Source organism: Fusarium keratoplasticum, chromosome 10 (assembly GCF_025433545.1).
Source record: "Fusarium keratoplasticum isolate Fu6.1 chromosome 10, whole genome shotgun sequence".
NCBI lineage: Eukaryota > Fungi > Ascomycota > Sordariomycetes > Hypocreales > Nectriaceae > Fusarium > Fusarium keratoplasticum.
This window is the reverse complement of record NC_070538.1, coordinates 1,586,411-1,599,698: the sequence shown is the minus strand read 5'-3', so window position 1 is coordinate 1,599,698 and position 13,288 is coordinate 1,586,411. Positions and strand designations below refer to the sequence as shown.

The 13,288-nt window shown below is 53.9% G+C and overlaps 5 protein-coding genes across 5 annotated transcripts; 4 read left to right on the top strand and 1 right to left on the bottom strand.

Moving 5' to 3' along the window:
- Nucleotides 1-28: 28 nt before the first annotated feature.
- On the bottom strand, nt 29-1,165 carry NCS57_01238600 (RNase III domain-containing protein; the record flags this gene model as incomplete). Its single annotated transcript, XM_053062060.1, has 1 exon — nt 29-1,165. The coding sequence occupies one exon, from the start codon at nt 1,163-1,165 to the stop codon at nt 29-31; it is 1,137 nt and encodes a 378-aa protein (XP_052908588.1).
- Nucleotides 1,166-1,577: 412 nt separating this feature from the next.
- NCS57_01238500 (uncharacterized protein) lies at nt 1,578-2,037 on the top strand (the record flags this gene model as incomplete). Its single annotated transcript, XM_053062059.1, has 4 exons — nt 1,578-1,580; nt 1,633-1,652; nt 1,718-1,900; nt 1,974-2,037. The coding sequence occupies 4 exons, from the start codon at nt 1,578-1,580 to the stop codon at nt 2,035-2,037; spliced, it is 270 nt and encodes an 89-aa protein (XP_052908587.1).
- A 2,516-nt stretch (nt 2,038-4,553) lies between these two features.
- NCS57_01238400 (RING-type domain-containing protein) lies at nt 4,554-6,338 on the top strand (the record flags this gene model as incomplete). The annotated part of the gene is made up of 3 exons (XM_053062058.1): nt 4,554-4,697; nt 4,749-5,206; nt 5,300-6,338. The coding sequence occupies 3 exons, from the start codon at nt 4,554-4,556 to the stop codon at nt 6,336-6,338; spliced, it is 1,641 nt and encodes a 546-aa protein (XP_052908586.1).
- A 1,828-nt stretch (nt 6,339-8,166) lies between these two features.
- Nucleotides 8,167-8,622, top strand: NCS57_01238300 (uncharacterized protein; the record flags this gene model as incomplete). Its single annotated transcript, XM_053062057.1, has 1 exon — nt 8,167-8,622. One exon carries the CDS (start codon nt 8,167-8,169, stop codon nt 8,620-8,622), a length of 456 nt encoding a protein of 151 aa, XP_052908585.1.
- Nucleotides 8,623-9,630: 1,008 nt separating this feature from the next.
- Nucleotides 9,631-13,103, top strand: NCS57_01238200 (Bifunctional cytochrome P450/NADPH--P450 reductase; the record flags this gene model as incomplete). Its single annotated transcript, XM_053062056.1, has 6 exons — nt 9,631-9,742; nt 9,802-9,920; nt 9,973-10,695; nt 10,746-12,125; nt 12,177-12,373; nt 12,425-13,103. 6 exons carry the CDS (start codon nt 9,631-9,633, stop codon nt 13,101-13,103), a joined length of 3,210 nt encoding a protein of 1,069 aa, XP_052908584.1.
- Between the last annotated feature and the right edge of the window lie 185 nt (nt 13,104-13,288).

Below are 13,288 nucleotides of genomic sequence, written 5' to 3'. Positions count from 1 at the left end.
CAACGCGGAGGCACTCCACTCCTCAAGTTTAGATGATCTCTCCGATATCAATGTGAGGCGCCTTCCAGGGCTTGGCGCCCTCCTCGAGCATGTCGCTCGGTACCCGCACCTTGTTGCTGGGGCTGTACAGGTACCACGCCTTGAGGGCGTTCATAGAGGCGTTCCACCTGGCGATGTCGAGGCTGGGGCCTGAGCCCTCGCCGAGCTTCTCGGGGCCGCTGTACACACCGACGACGAAGACGGGGGTTCGTGAGAGACGACCCGTCTCACTCTCGAGACGAGCGATAGGGGCCTCGAAGCCCTCTCGCGCGCAGAGCATGGCGAGCTCACGTGTGGGCAGCTGGAACTGGAACATGGAGGAGACATCGACGTCCCGGGAGAGGATGTGGGACTTGACAAAGTCGCGGGTGGCATCACGGCCGCAGTGGGTGTAAATGGCGCCGACAACGGCCTGGACAAACGAGCCATATGCCTCGTGCTGGTAGTATTTGTAGCCCTCCTCGCCCGTCTTGGGCATGGCCACCTTGTCTCCAAACTCATCGTCGAGCACCACTCGGCTGCTGATGCCGCGACGTTCCTCATACCGGTCCGTGATATCAGAATTGGCGCGGACGTAGCCCCATCGAGTCTGCAGACCCGACGCCTCCGGCTTCCACTGCAGCAGACCTGGGTCGACCTCCTCGCCAGGTGCAGCGGCGGCTTCGACACCCCAGCGGCGGGCTATTTGGTGGAGGGACTCCTTGCCGGCGTATGCCCGCAGGGCCTCGTAGAGGAGGGACATGGGCAGACGAGGCCACTTGCACACCAGATACTCGAGGACATGGTAGTTGATGAATGTGCTTCCGAGGAAGGCGAGGTTGGAGTTGTTGAAGCTGGGGTTTTTGTCGGCGGAGGGGACGATGAGGGCCCGGGCGAGAGTCTCCAAGGGGATCTTGCTGGAGAGGGATAACCGGGCATGGAGGGCCGCGAGCTTTGCGGACTCTGCGGCGCGCTGAGGGGCAGGAGAGGGGAGGGATGTGCGCGCCTGGGGGTCAATGGGGATGTCGTCGATGATATCGTGCGAGGCAGCAACCGAGGAGGCCTGACGTCTAGTGGTAGCGGTCGTGGGTGTCGTTGTCGTCAAGGCCGAGAGGACGAAGGGTTGCCTCGCCGCCGGTCTCGCCATGGCGGCGCCGGAGCGGGCACGCAGCAATTGGCCGCCCCATTGATCGAGCCGTACCCGCTTCATCGAGCCAGAATATTCCCTCTGTCCCAGAGTTCCCAATTCCCGGCGTTGTAGGTTTGGTCGGATCTGTGGTTTGTCGCGGAGCGGTCGAAGGGCCGGGAGCGTGGGCGTCGAACTTCCGAAAAACTTCTGCGGGCACCAAAGCCTCGACTGGAGTCGTGTGAGCGTGGGTTCAGCCGGGGGTGTGGTGCTCCGGAATAACTGCCGGCCCGGGTCGACCTCGCCTGGGCGGGCCGCGGGCCAGCCTTGACGGGACCTCATCTGTCGAAACCGGGACCTCACGACAACCAATTCAACGTCGCAATTGCGCTCTCTAACCCTTTTCTCAACGTCCATTGTCAAGTGATTCAAGATGGTATGTGAACTCCTCACCTAGATCGGTGATACGGCGCTGACAATTGATCTAGGGCGGCGGCGGAAAAGTCCCGTAAGTTGACCTCCCGACCGAGACGACGCACCGAGATCGAGCGATTCTGACCCCATTCCCAATAGCTACCCCAAGCACGTCTGGTCCCCGGCCGGTGGTTGGTACGCGCAGCCTTCCAACTGGCGAGCCAACACCCTGATTGCCGGCGTCGTCATGGCCGGCATCGTCGCCGTGACCTGGAAGTTCAGCGCCGAGCGAGAAACCTGGGCGCACAGGCCCGAGCCCGGACAGTGGTACGCCAGCCGACGGTATGTTTCGAACTCCTTCACAGCTCGACCGACGATCTTTTGTCTCTGCAGGTTACTGACGTGATGGGTATAGCTGGTCGAAGCAGCTGGTTCAATGGGACAAGGAGGATGCGGAGAAGGCGGAAAAGAGCTCTTAGAGGCCAGACATAAAGGCACTGTGTATAAATTCCCGCGTCAGATGAAGAACCTCATGTTTTGAAAGAGAAGCGCTCATGCCATGGCCCTTCTGTGATGTCTCCCTGAATTGCGACACTTACCTAGTCATGGCTAACCGGCAATCTAGCTTGTAGAGCCTCTGGCCAAGCTTGGCTGCTGACTAGATGCAATTGAATAGTCAAGGTACTTGCTGGATAATATTTCAGACTATGAATTACTCCGTTTTAAGGCCAACTGCTCGTAGAATCGCTTTTCTATCATCGAGTTGATGGGCAAATCAGAACATCTCTAAATGTGCTTATGGTGGCGCGTATAGCCGTCTCATTTCCGGGACGATTGCTTTGGCATTTACACAAATTGCCCTGAGCCCTTTACCTTTACCTCCAGTATTGAGACGCGCTTTCTCTTTTCCTAATTTAACCATAGGAGTTTGGGATGTCTTTGCAAATTTTGGCTTTGAAGTACCTATGGTACAATCCCTCACTACCCACACTTCTGCACCCCTCCCTCGAAATCAAGTGTCGAGATGCAATCAGCACTCCTTGCACAACTATTCACAAGGTGTGTTTCAATGTAACCCTTCTGGGAATCTCAGCAACCCATTTGCTTGTAGAGGAAATAGATTTGCAAGGCAGATTCAAGGCATAGTTGACGGTTGTAGTGATACTAAGATTGTGAATTGGAGAATTAAACCACCTTCACAGAATGTGTTTTCTGAGCTGTTCTTGAACTAATGGGTATCTTTATGGTGTACGGTGTATTACCCAGGCACAGCCTGCCAATATTGGATGACATCTACAACCATCCGTTTGTAACTTGAGGAAATCTACGAACAAGCCCCCAAGCCACTTGAACAACAAACAGCCTTACATATGGATTCCTTATTGGACAGCCTTACGGCGAGATGGGCACATCATGCAGGAGGTATACTCTTTGTTTCTATACAGAGGATTCGATACGGGTTATTCAAGTGGGGAACGGAATTAGACAGAGAGCAATTCTGACTTGTGATAGAACCATGCCGCTTACATTCGAATGAATCATGGGTGATAACCAAACAACTCGCCAACGGCTACCGATGTTTAAACTTTGAACCCGGCCACCGAGTACTTGTTGCATCATCCAGATATCCTAGACACCCTCGGCAGTTGTAACTCTGATTGCCCAACTTCCAACTGTTACACCAACCTGAAATCCAGCCTGACTACCTAATGCACCTCGCGATAACGGGAAGCCATAGCCTTGTGCATGTTCCGACACAGCCCATCTTGCGCGCCCTGGTAGAGTGCCTTAGGCACTGCATATGCCCGATAATCACTCATTCATGCAGAGCCTTGCACATGACACACCGAAGAAGCGAGCGCAACTAGCAGAGGTCGGCTGTGAATCATTGGGCCGTGAGGCTCCTTTCAAGACAAGTCGAGGTGGGGGCAGTGCAGAGCCAGCCTGCTTCAGTGAACCACAGTGAACCACATGGACGAACCAGGCCAGGTACAAGTCTCAGGGTCCAGGGGTACTTTGTCAGGGCAAGGATTAAGCTGTCCTCCCCCACTTTGTCCCGCTGCCACTGAGGTACTACCGGCCTCAAGCTCGGTACACCAGCTGGCAGTGGGCGAACTGTGTGTTTGATCTAGAACCTGTTTGCTCTGCCGTCATGGACTCGTAGAAGCTGCCTCGTTGGCTGCTTGCTGAAGCGATGTTTTATGTGCAATTCCCCCCTCTCTTCACCTCAAACGAAATACCTATTTGCAGGGCTGTTGTCTTGTTGACCGATGCCTCGTTTGCTCTACTCTGAAGGTCCATGCGCGGGGAAACCTCAGGCTCGTCGTCATCTCCAAACGAAACGAGGCTCCGATCTTCCTCCGGCATCCATTGTCTTCCAAAACAACTTGATCACCGAACACCTAAAAGCTTGATACCACCTATCCTTTTGTTTCTCTCTCTCCTCCTACAAAAGTATTGGGATCTTCCTCTATCTCTACACACCTTGCACACCCTACAGCACCTCTTGTTGCGTCTGCGGGAATCCATGTCCTAGCCTGTCTTAGCTCATCTGGGCCTTGGCTGGCAGCGCATCACTCACTGGCACCTTTACCTGCTTGGGTCGCCTCCTCGCCACCGCTCTAACATCACCGTTTCCAACCTTACGTCGACTACACCTCCACGCTCTGGCAGCTCTGTCTGGACTGGGAATCGGATCTTTTGATACCCTTTCTTTCTCACCTATATCGCTTTCTTAATTCCTTGATACTACTTTCCCCGCCTCATGAACCGATACCCTTCCTCCGGGCTGCGTTACTAATCCCCAACGCTTCTCGACCATCGACTTACGCAAGACCTATTGCGATCGCTCTCACCACACCCGGCTTCCATCTATTTCGGTACTCGATTCGCAAGCTCATCTTTCAGTCTGGCTTCTCGCGCTTTTCGCCTCGCCGGCCTTGCTGTCGGCCTTGGTTTGAGTGCCTTGACTGCGTACCAACGCAGCCAAGCGCAGATGGCTTCGCAAGGCGAGCATCACGTCCACCTCGATGCAACCGCAGGCCGCGAGGTTGTATTCTGCCACGCCTGCTCCCACGAGTGGTATCGTGACGATCACGGCTTGACGTGTCCGGAATGTCACGGGGAGATCACCGAGATTGTATGCTACCCGTCCTTACTGCACTATCCAGACTGCTCACTGAATGCCCAGATCGATCCCGACAACGATCCTCGCGACCTTGAACACCGTTCTTCTGCCTCCACCTCGCCTGAAATTGGCCCGTTTCGATACCACGATGACGACTCCGATCCGGAAGAAGGCAATATCGATGAGCACCTCGGGCCGCATGGCTTTGGCTTTCGGCGCAGTGTTCGGGATGGTCCGGACCCGCACCACCATAATCCTGCAGTCGACCCAGTTCTCGAGCGTTTCCTCGACATGATCCAGGGGTTTGCTCCCTCTCGAAGACCTGGTGGACCCGGTGGCTCATTTCCTTCAAGTCCCGGTGAACGACCTGGTGATCATGACCCCTTTGCACCCCGCATACATCGGACAACCTTCACTTCTGGGCCCTTTGGGGGCGGCACAACATCTGTGACCATTGTGTCAGGGCCGATCCAAGGATCGCGAGGTGGTCCTCCCATGCCAGGCGCCGACCCATTCCAAATGTACGCACAACCCCCTCCAAGTCGCCCCCAGGGATCAAACGGCCTACGGGTCATGGCTGTGACCATGACAATAGGAGCTAACCAACGTGCCAGGCTCTTCTCAAATATGATGCGTGATATTGGGCCACCGGGTGAGGGCAACCAAGGAGGCGATGAAGGGCCTGGGGGAGGACCACCTCCTGGATTCGCTCGAAGCCTGCACGACATTCTAAGCCTCCTTAACCCCGCGAATGCCATGGCTGGCGATGCTGTCTACTCTCAAGAGGCTCTGGATCGGATCATAACTGGACTGATGGAGGCAAACCCTCAGTCAAATGCCGCTCCGCCAGCCACAGAAGAAGCTCTCCGGAATTTGGAGCGGAAACCAGTGAATAAGGAGATGCTGGGAACTGAGGGAAAGGCGGAATGTACTATTTGCATTGACGAGATGAAGGAGGGTGACATGGCTACATTCCTGCCATGTAAGCATTGGTTCCACGAGGATTGCGTTGTTCTGTGGTTGAAAGAGCACAACACTTGCCCGATTTGCCGCACTCCGATCGAAAAGAATGATCCCAGCGGCAGTAACAATAACGCCAGCAACAACAACAATAGCGGCAACAATAGCAGCAACCGACCTCAAGGACCGCCGTCGGGACAGAGTTCAGGTCGGCCGAGTCCATTTGGACCACCCCCTGGATTTGGAGGAGGTTCGGGCTGGTTTTCTGGGGGCTCACCCGGCTGGGGAGGATCCGCTGAAAATGCTGGTGGTCCCCCGTCAAGGCCTGTTCGATACTCACGCCCTCCAAGCCAGAGTCAAAGTCGTCTGAACGAGGCTTTACGGAATATCTCGTCGATGCAACGAGAGCGGGAGCGTGATCGTGACCGAGATCGAGATCGGGGAACATCATCTGGATTCAGTTACGATACCTCCCGTATGCAGAGGCGTAGTTCGCACTCTCCCACAAGTCCCCGAGCGACGGCCCCTGGTGAGCATGGAGCGCGGATGAGGCAGAGAAGTCCTTCAGAAAGCAGTCGGCGGACGGAAGATTCGGATCAACGGCGGCAAGGCCACGGACCCATAAGCTGGCTCCGTGATCGGTTCGGCAGCGGCTCCGGTAATGGGTCGCCGCGCGACGGAAGACGACAGTAGGGCTATGAATCGCCCTTCCGTTTAGGAATTGCTTTGGATGCGATTCCAGATGAACTAATTCTTCACATTCTCTGGTTGACGGGGTTTCGGGGTAGTACAACACCTGATGAGGGTAGTCGCTAAGCATACGGCATCTCAGTGCACGTTCCTAGACGACTCGGCCACGAGGCTTGGGACTTTTGGAGAGGGGCCTGAATAAAGACAACAGCCCCCCTGTTGGTTTTATGTATGGGATAGAGAATCATGTTAGAGGATCGACAGGACAGGAACAGGGAGTGGACAGGCTTGGAAGTGAGCCGTGAGCGGCATTGGTGGTTGGTTGAATGAACGAATCAAGATTAGGGATACCCACATTGAAACGAAGATTGCTATTGTCCTGATTCTTGACATGATGTCTGTGTTTATTGTGTGCCAAAGGATAGTGTGAAACCTAGGATGGTGAACAAATGATGTTGGATGTTGGTCCTTACCTTTCATATTGGCGGCATTGGATATCTATAGATCTATACGAGTTACCCCTAGCTATCCATCCACACCTTTTAGCTGAAGAAGGTTAAGTGTGTGGTATGAACCTACATGAGCAGTGCGTCCTGAAACGCCAGGTTAGCGCCTCTCGATACGTCGTGCAAAGCCAGGGGACACGCGTTGGACATATTCACGTAAATACGAACTTCTGTATGAAGCATTCTAAACTCAAACCGGTTATGCCCTCATGAACCCGTTCAGGCCACCATGCCGCTGAGGGAAACCCCCTAATATCTTGTGTGCGGGAGGCAGACTCCCGATTATGCCATCCACTTAAGCGGGATTTGCAAAGAGAAGATCGCAAGAGATAACCGGTGGTCCCACAGGCTTAGAAGAGGTTTGCTTTTGTGCTGACACCTGTTCTGTGAATGCGTTTTGGAAAGTGAGAATACGTGAACTCAGTTGTGAGGCGAGTTGATGAGGAGGGAACAAGGAAGCATCGGAAATTAAAGAGAACAAACTCTGGCTAGAGGAACATGTTTACAAAAATAGACCAGCAGTCACAATTGCGAATGTGATCGTATTCCGGTTACCGAGTGCTTACAAGTAGAACTGGCAAGCAGCAGAGGCAACTTGTGGAGCATCATCCTTCGCGACTCCATCTCGGGAGATGAGGAAGTTGTCGATTCACAAGGCTGATTCGGCAACAAGTGCCGTGCTTCGTCTCGTCCCTTGCACCTATAGCACATGCAAGTTGAAGCCTTGTTTGTGATATCACTGCGTTTTGTTTCAAGCGGGCTGGTGGACCCGGGTCTCAGTTGGGATGGATCCCTCGGGTGGTTTAGATCTCAACGGCACGAGTCAGTGGAGGGGGGATTCAGATGCAATTTCCCCTGTTGGATGCATCGGATTTCGTATAACAAGATTGGGCCTTTTTGACGACGGGGACTTTGTTGGGACGAATGCTATATCCGAACGAGCCTCCTTATTCGCAGCGCCGTCTAGTTAGTCTGGACGGAAACCCACTCAGTTGCTTCTGTCTAATCTTGGGCCTTGTCGGATTCGATGAGGCTAGTCCGTATGCTGCTTCACGACTTGCCCTTTCGTATCGTTCTTGAGGACTCGGACACTTAAGGGATCCATTTCGGTTCCACGCCACCGCAGGCTAGCCCTGTCGGTAGTCCTTCTGAGGCGTTGTTTGACAGCTTCCGCACAGCGGGAGAGGCGCACCGGATTCTTGTCAAAAGGAGACGACGGGTATAAGAGGAGGCCGTGACAGCCGCAGAACTCTAGAGTTTGTCTCTCAACGAGCAATCCAACTCTTTACACTCTTTCCAAGCTCGACTCTTACGCTCTTTTCATCATGGTTTCTTCCAAGACTTTCTTCGTCACTCTGGCTGCCCTGGCCATGTCTGGGGTCCAGGCCAGCCCTTGCTACCCTCCCAACAAGAGCAGCTCGACTGAGGTTTCGACCACGGCCACACTCACCTCTACTGGCGTTTCTACCGTTGCCACGACCAGCACCACCGCCGAGGGTTCGACCAGCACCACTGAGGCCAAGGTCACCACCACCTTGTCTACTAGCACCACATCAGCTGCTGAGACTACCACCACGGCCGTCGAGACTACTACCACTGCGGCTGAGACCACGACTACGGCTGAGAGCTCCAAGGCCACGACTACTTCGACCCAGCCAAGCTCTCCTCCCTACCAGCCACCTTCTCCTTACAACCCTCCCTCTCCCTACAACCCTCCATCTCCATACAACCCCCCTTCTTCCCCTTACAACCCTCCCAGCTATGAGTCTCCTAACTACTAAGATGGGAGGGCATAAACTGTTGTGAGGTTGAGTTGGAGTTGATACACATTGGGGAAACGGACCTAGTTTAATATTTCATTCTTTGGTTGGTGTTTGAAGAACGGACTTTTTGACAAAATGTCAAACTCCGGCCGCGGCGGTCGGAGCGTAAGAGAGACGAAAGCCGATGGAGAATAATTGTGGAAGAGTGGAAGAATGTCTGTAAGAAGAGAGATCGGCACTTATTGCAAATACATGATTGGCTGTAATTGCCCGCTCGGACAGATTCTTGACACCGCCACACATGGTCATGCACGCCTCGGCTCCGGCCCCCCAGACTGTGGCGCTGTCGGTCGGAGGACCCATGTGGCCCGCCTCCCCGCTGCGCGAAAAATGGGACATGCCGAGGCATCGCGAACAGCGAGACAGCGACAATCTTAAACGCGGCGTCGATCATTGGCCAGGGGGGCTTGCCGCCTGTGGCTCTGCTGCAAGACGGACGTAACGGCGGTGATGCAGGCTGGCAGAATTGCTGCAGCTGCAGCTGTAGCTGCACTGTAGCAGCGGACTGCCTGAGACGATGACCTCCGTGTCCGGTCGGGATTCGCGAGACGAAGATGGCGGCGCATTGCGTCGCCTTGACTTCTTGGCCTCCCAAATCCGTCCGTGTATGACGCAAAGTGAAGTAGGCGGAAAGTATAAAGGAGGATCCATTAAGGTGCTCGGTTAGGTTGATCCCTACGCAGGTCAGATCAGGATCAATTAACCCAGTAATATCAATTCTTTTCTCTATTATTGATTCTCTCATCCATCTTTTATTTAAACAAGCCGTTGTCTCGTGGCATTCTTTCCTTTTGACAGGATTCAGGGTGTTCCTTCCCGATCTTCAGCTACGCGCGGACCTTGAATAAGTGGGAAAGGACAACGACGAAGCACCTTCTCTCCGCACTTTCGCGGTGTTTCATGTGATCGCCGCCAAAAACCTCCTCATCACCCCATCTTCATCGTTCTTCACCTCAAATCGTCACCATGGCCGAGTCTGTTCCTATTCCGGAACCCCCTGGGTATCCCCTCATTGGAAACTTGGGCGAGTTCACCACCAGCCCGTTGGCTGACTTGAAACGCCTGGCCGATACCTATGGTACGCTTATTCTTACCCCCAGGGAATTGGCTCAACAACTAAAAACTGACCCCCTCAAGGCCCCATCTTCAGACTACGCCTACCTGGCAAGTCTCCCATCTTTGCATCATCCAATGCCTTTGTCAACGAACTCTGTGACGAAAAGAGGTTTCAGAAGACGCTCAAGTCTGTCCTGGGTGTGAGTAGACTTGATCTTGGCGCCAAAACTCCCATTGACACGATGCAAACAGACTGTTCGAGAAGGCGTTCACGATGGCCTCTTTACGGCTTACAATGATGAGCCAAACTGGGGCAAAGCGCATCGAATTCTGCTCCCTGCCTTTGGACCACTCTCCATCCGCAGCATGTTTGATGAGATGCATGACATAGCTACCCAGATGTGCATGAAGTTTGCTCGCCACGGCCCTCAAACTCCCATCAACGCCTCGGATGATTTTACCCGCCTCGCCCTCGACACTCTTGCCCTGTGCTCGATGGGCTTTCGCTTCAACTCATATTACCGCGAGGAGCTGCACCCATTCATTCAGGCTATGGGAGACTTCCTTACTGAGTCTGGTGTGAGAAACAGACGCCCGACCTTTGCCCCTAACTTTCTCTACCGTGCCGCAAATGAGAAGTTCTTTGCCGACATCAAAGTCATGAAGGACCTGGCCGCCGAAGTTGTGGCCAACCGGAAGGAGAGGCCCAATGATCGAAAGGACCTACTCACTGCCATGCTTGAGGGGGTTGATCCTCAGACTGGCGAGAAGCTCTCGGACGAAAACATTGGCAATCAGCTCGTCACATTCCTGATTGCTGGCCATGAGACGACCTCGGGTACACTGGCATTCTCTTTTTACAACCTACTCAAGCACCCAGAGGCCTATGAGAAAGCACAGCAGGAAGTCGACCAAGTCATTGGCCGTGGTCCCATCACTGTTGAACACCTCACCAAGCTCCCGTACCTTTCTGCTGTAGGTTCCCAAGGACCCGTCTTCTTTGTGTCTTGCTAATGGTTTCTTAGATCCTAAGAGAAACCCTACGACTCAATTCCCCAATCCCCGGCTTTGGTGTAGAGGCCATTGAAGATACGTTCCTGGGAGGCAAGTACCTCGTTAAGAAGGGGGAAATCGTGTCTTGCATGCTATCTAAAGCCCATCTTGACCCTGTCGTCTACGGCGAAGATGCTGAAGCATTCCGCCCTGAGAGAATGCTGGACGAGAATTTCGAGAGGCTACAAAAGGAGCACTCTAATTGCTGGAAGCCTTTCGGAAATGGCAAACGCGCCTGTATTGGAAGACCCTTCGCCTGGCAGGAGGCCCTTCTCGCCTTGGCAATGCTCTTGCAGAACTTCAACTTTACCATGGATGATTCCAACTACCAGCTCCAGATACAGGAGACGCTGACAATCAAACCAAAACACTTCAACATGCGAGCAACTCTTCGGCACGGCATGACGCCGACTGAACTCGAGCATGCCTTGGCTGGCCGAGGCGGTCATAGTCATGCAACTTCGGGTACCAAGGCTTCTGCAGCTTCTGGTGCTGAGGGGGCCGGCGGAAAGCCCATCTCAATCTACTATGGCTCCAACAGCGGCACTTGCGAAGCCCTTGCTCAACGATTGGCCTCAGATGCGCCAAGCCACGGCTTCGCTGCTAAGAACATTGGCCCTCTGGACCAGGCCAAACAGAACCTCCCTGAAGATCATCCGGTTGTCATTGTCACTGCGTCCTATGAGGGCCAGCCCCCCTCCAACGCTGCTCATTTCATCAACTGGATGGAACGGCTGAGTGGACAGGAGATGGAGAAGGTTTCCTACGCCGTTTTCGCATGCGGCCACCATGACTGGGTTGAGACGTTCCACCGAATTCCCAAGCTCGTGGATGCAACTCTGGAGAAGAGGGGCGGAACTCGCCTTGTCCCCATGGGCAGTGCTGATGCCGCAGTCAGCGACATGTTTAGTGACTTTGAGGCATGGGAAGACGAAATCCTCTGGCCTGCTTTGAAGGAGAAGTACGGAGGCGATGAGGTCGATGGCAAAGCTGGCTCACAGCGAGGCTTGCTAGTGGAACTGTCGACTCCGAGAAAGACGAGACTTCGACAGGACGTCGAAGAAGCCTTAGTGGTTTCGGAGAAAACCCTCACGGCGTCAGGGCCTCCCAAGAAGAACATCGAGATCCAGCTCCCCACGGGTATGACATACAAGGCCGGCGACTATCTGGCCATCTTGCCCCTGAACCCTAAAACCACCGTCGGACGCGTCTTTCGCCGATTCAAGCTCGCTTGGGATGTCTTCCTCAAGATTCACTCAGACGGACCGACCACTCTCCCAACGAATACAGAAATCTCTGCGTATGACGTCTTCAGTGCGTATGTAGAGCTGTCACAGCCGGCAACGAAGAGGGTAAGAATTGTCAAAACATTGGCCACGGATATTTGCTAACATGATAAATAGAACATTCTTGCCTTGGTAGAAGCCACCGAAGACAAGGCTATTATTGAGGAGCTTGAAAAGCTTACTGGGGATGCATACGCTGAGGAAATTTCGGCCAAGAAGGTGTCGGTCCTTGATCTCCTTGAGAAGTACCCGGCCGTCGCCCTCCCCATCAGCTCATATCTTGCCATGTTGCCTCCGATGAGGGTCCGTCAATAGTAAGTCAACATTCTCTCTCCTCTTGAAGGATCCTTGACTAACTCATCCAGCTCTATCTCGTCTTCTCCGCTTGCAAACTCTTCCAAGCTCACACTTACGTATTCTCTGCTCGACGCACCATCACTTTCTGGCCAGGGTCGCCATGTCGGTGTTGCGACACACTTCTTGTCGTCACTTTCCCCTGGAGAGAAGCTTCATGTCTCAGTTCGTCCTTCAGTTGCAGCTTTCCATCTCCCAAGTGATGCCGAAAACACGCCACTTATCTGCATTGCGGCTGGTACTGGCCTCGCGCCGTTCCGTGGTTTCATGCAAGAGCGGGCCGCCATGCTTGCTGCGGGACGAAACCTCGCACCAGCCATGCTCTTCTTCGGTTGCCGCAACCCCGATATCGACGACCTCTATGCTGATGAATTTGACCGCTGGGAGAAGATGGGGGCAGTTTCGGTACGACGGGCCTACTCCCGAGCGACAGACAAGTCAGAGGGATGCAAGTACGTGCAGGACAGGCTCTATCACGACCGCGCCGACGTGTTCAAGTTGTGGGATCAGGGCGCCAAGGTGTACATCTGCGGAAGCCGGGAGGTTGGCAAGGCTGTGGAAGGTGTTTGTGTCCGTCTCGTCGTGGAGTGGTCAGAGGAGCACATGAAGTGTGCTTCAACAGAAGAAAAGGCACGCGAATGGTTTGAGAAGCATCGCAATGAGCGATTCGCCACGGATGTATTTGATTGAGTGATCATGAGGACTGGGCATGATAGGTTGGAGTGGGGGGTTTAACGGAGTTGTGGTCGCTGGATAAAGAATGTCATGTATGAGTTTGGAAGAACTATGCCGGATTCGTTTCAATGTGCTATCTATTACTTTCGCAGAGTGTTCTATCCTGTTCTTTGACATTGGGTTGGGTCATTGCTCATGAC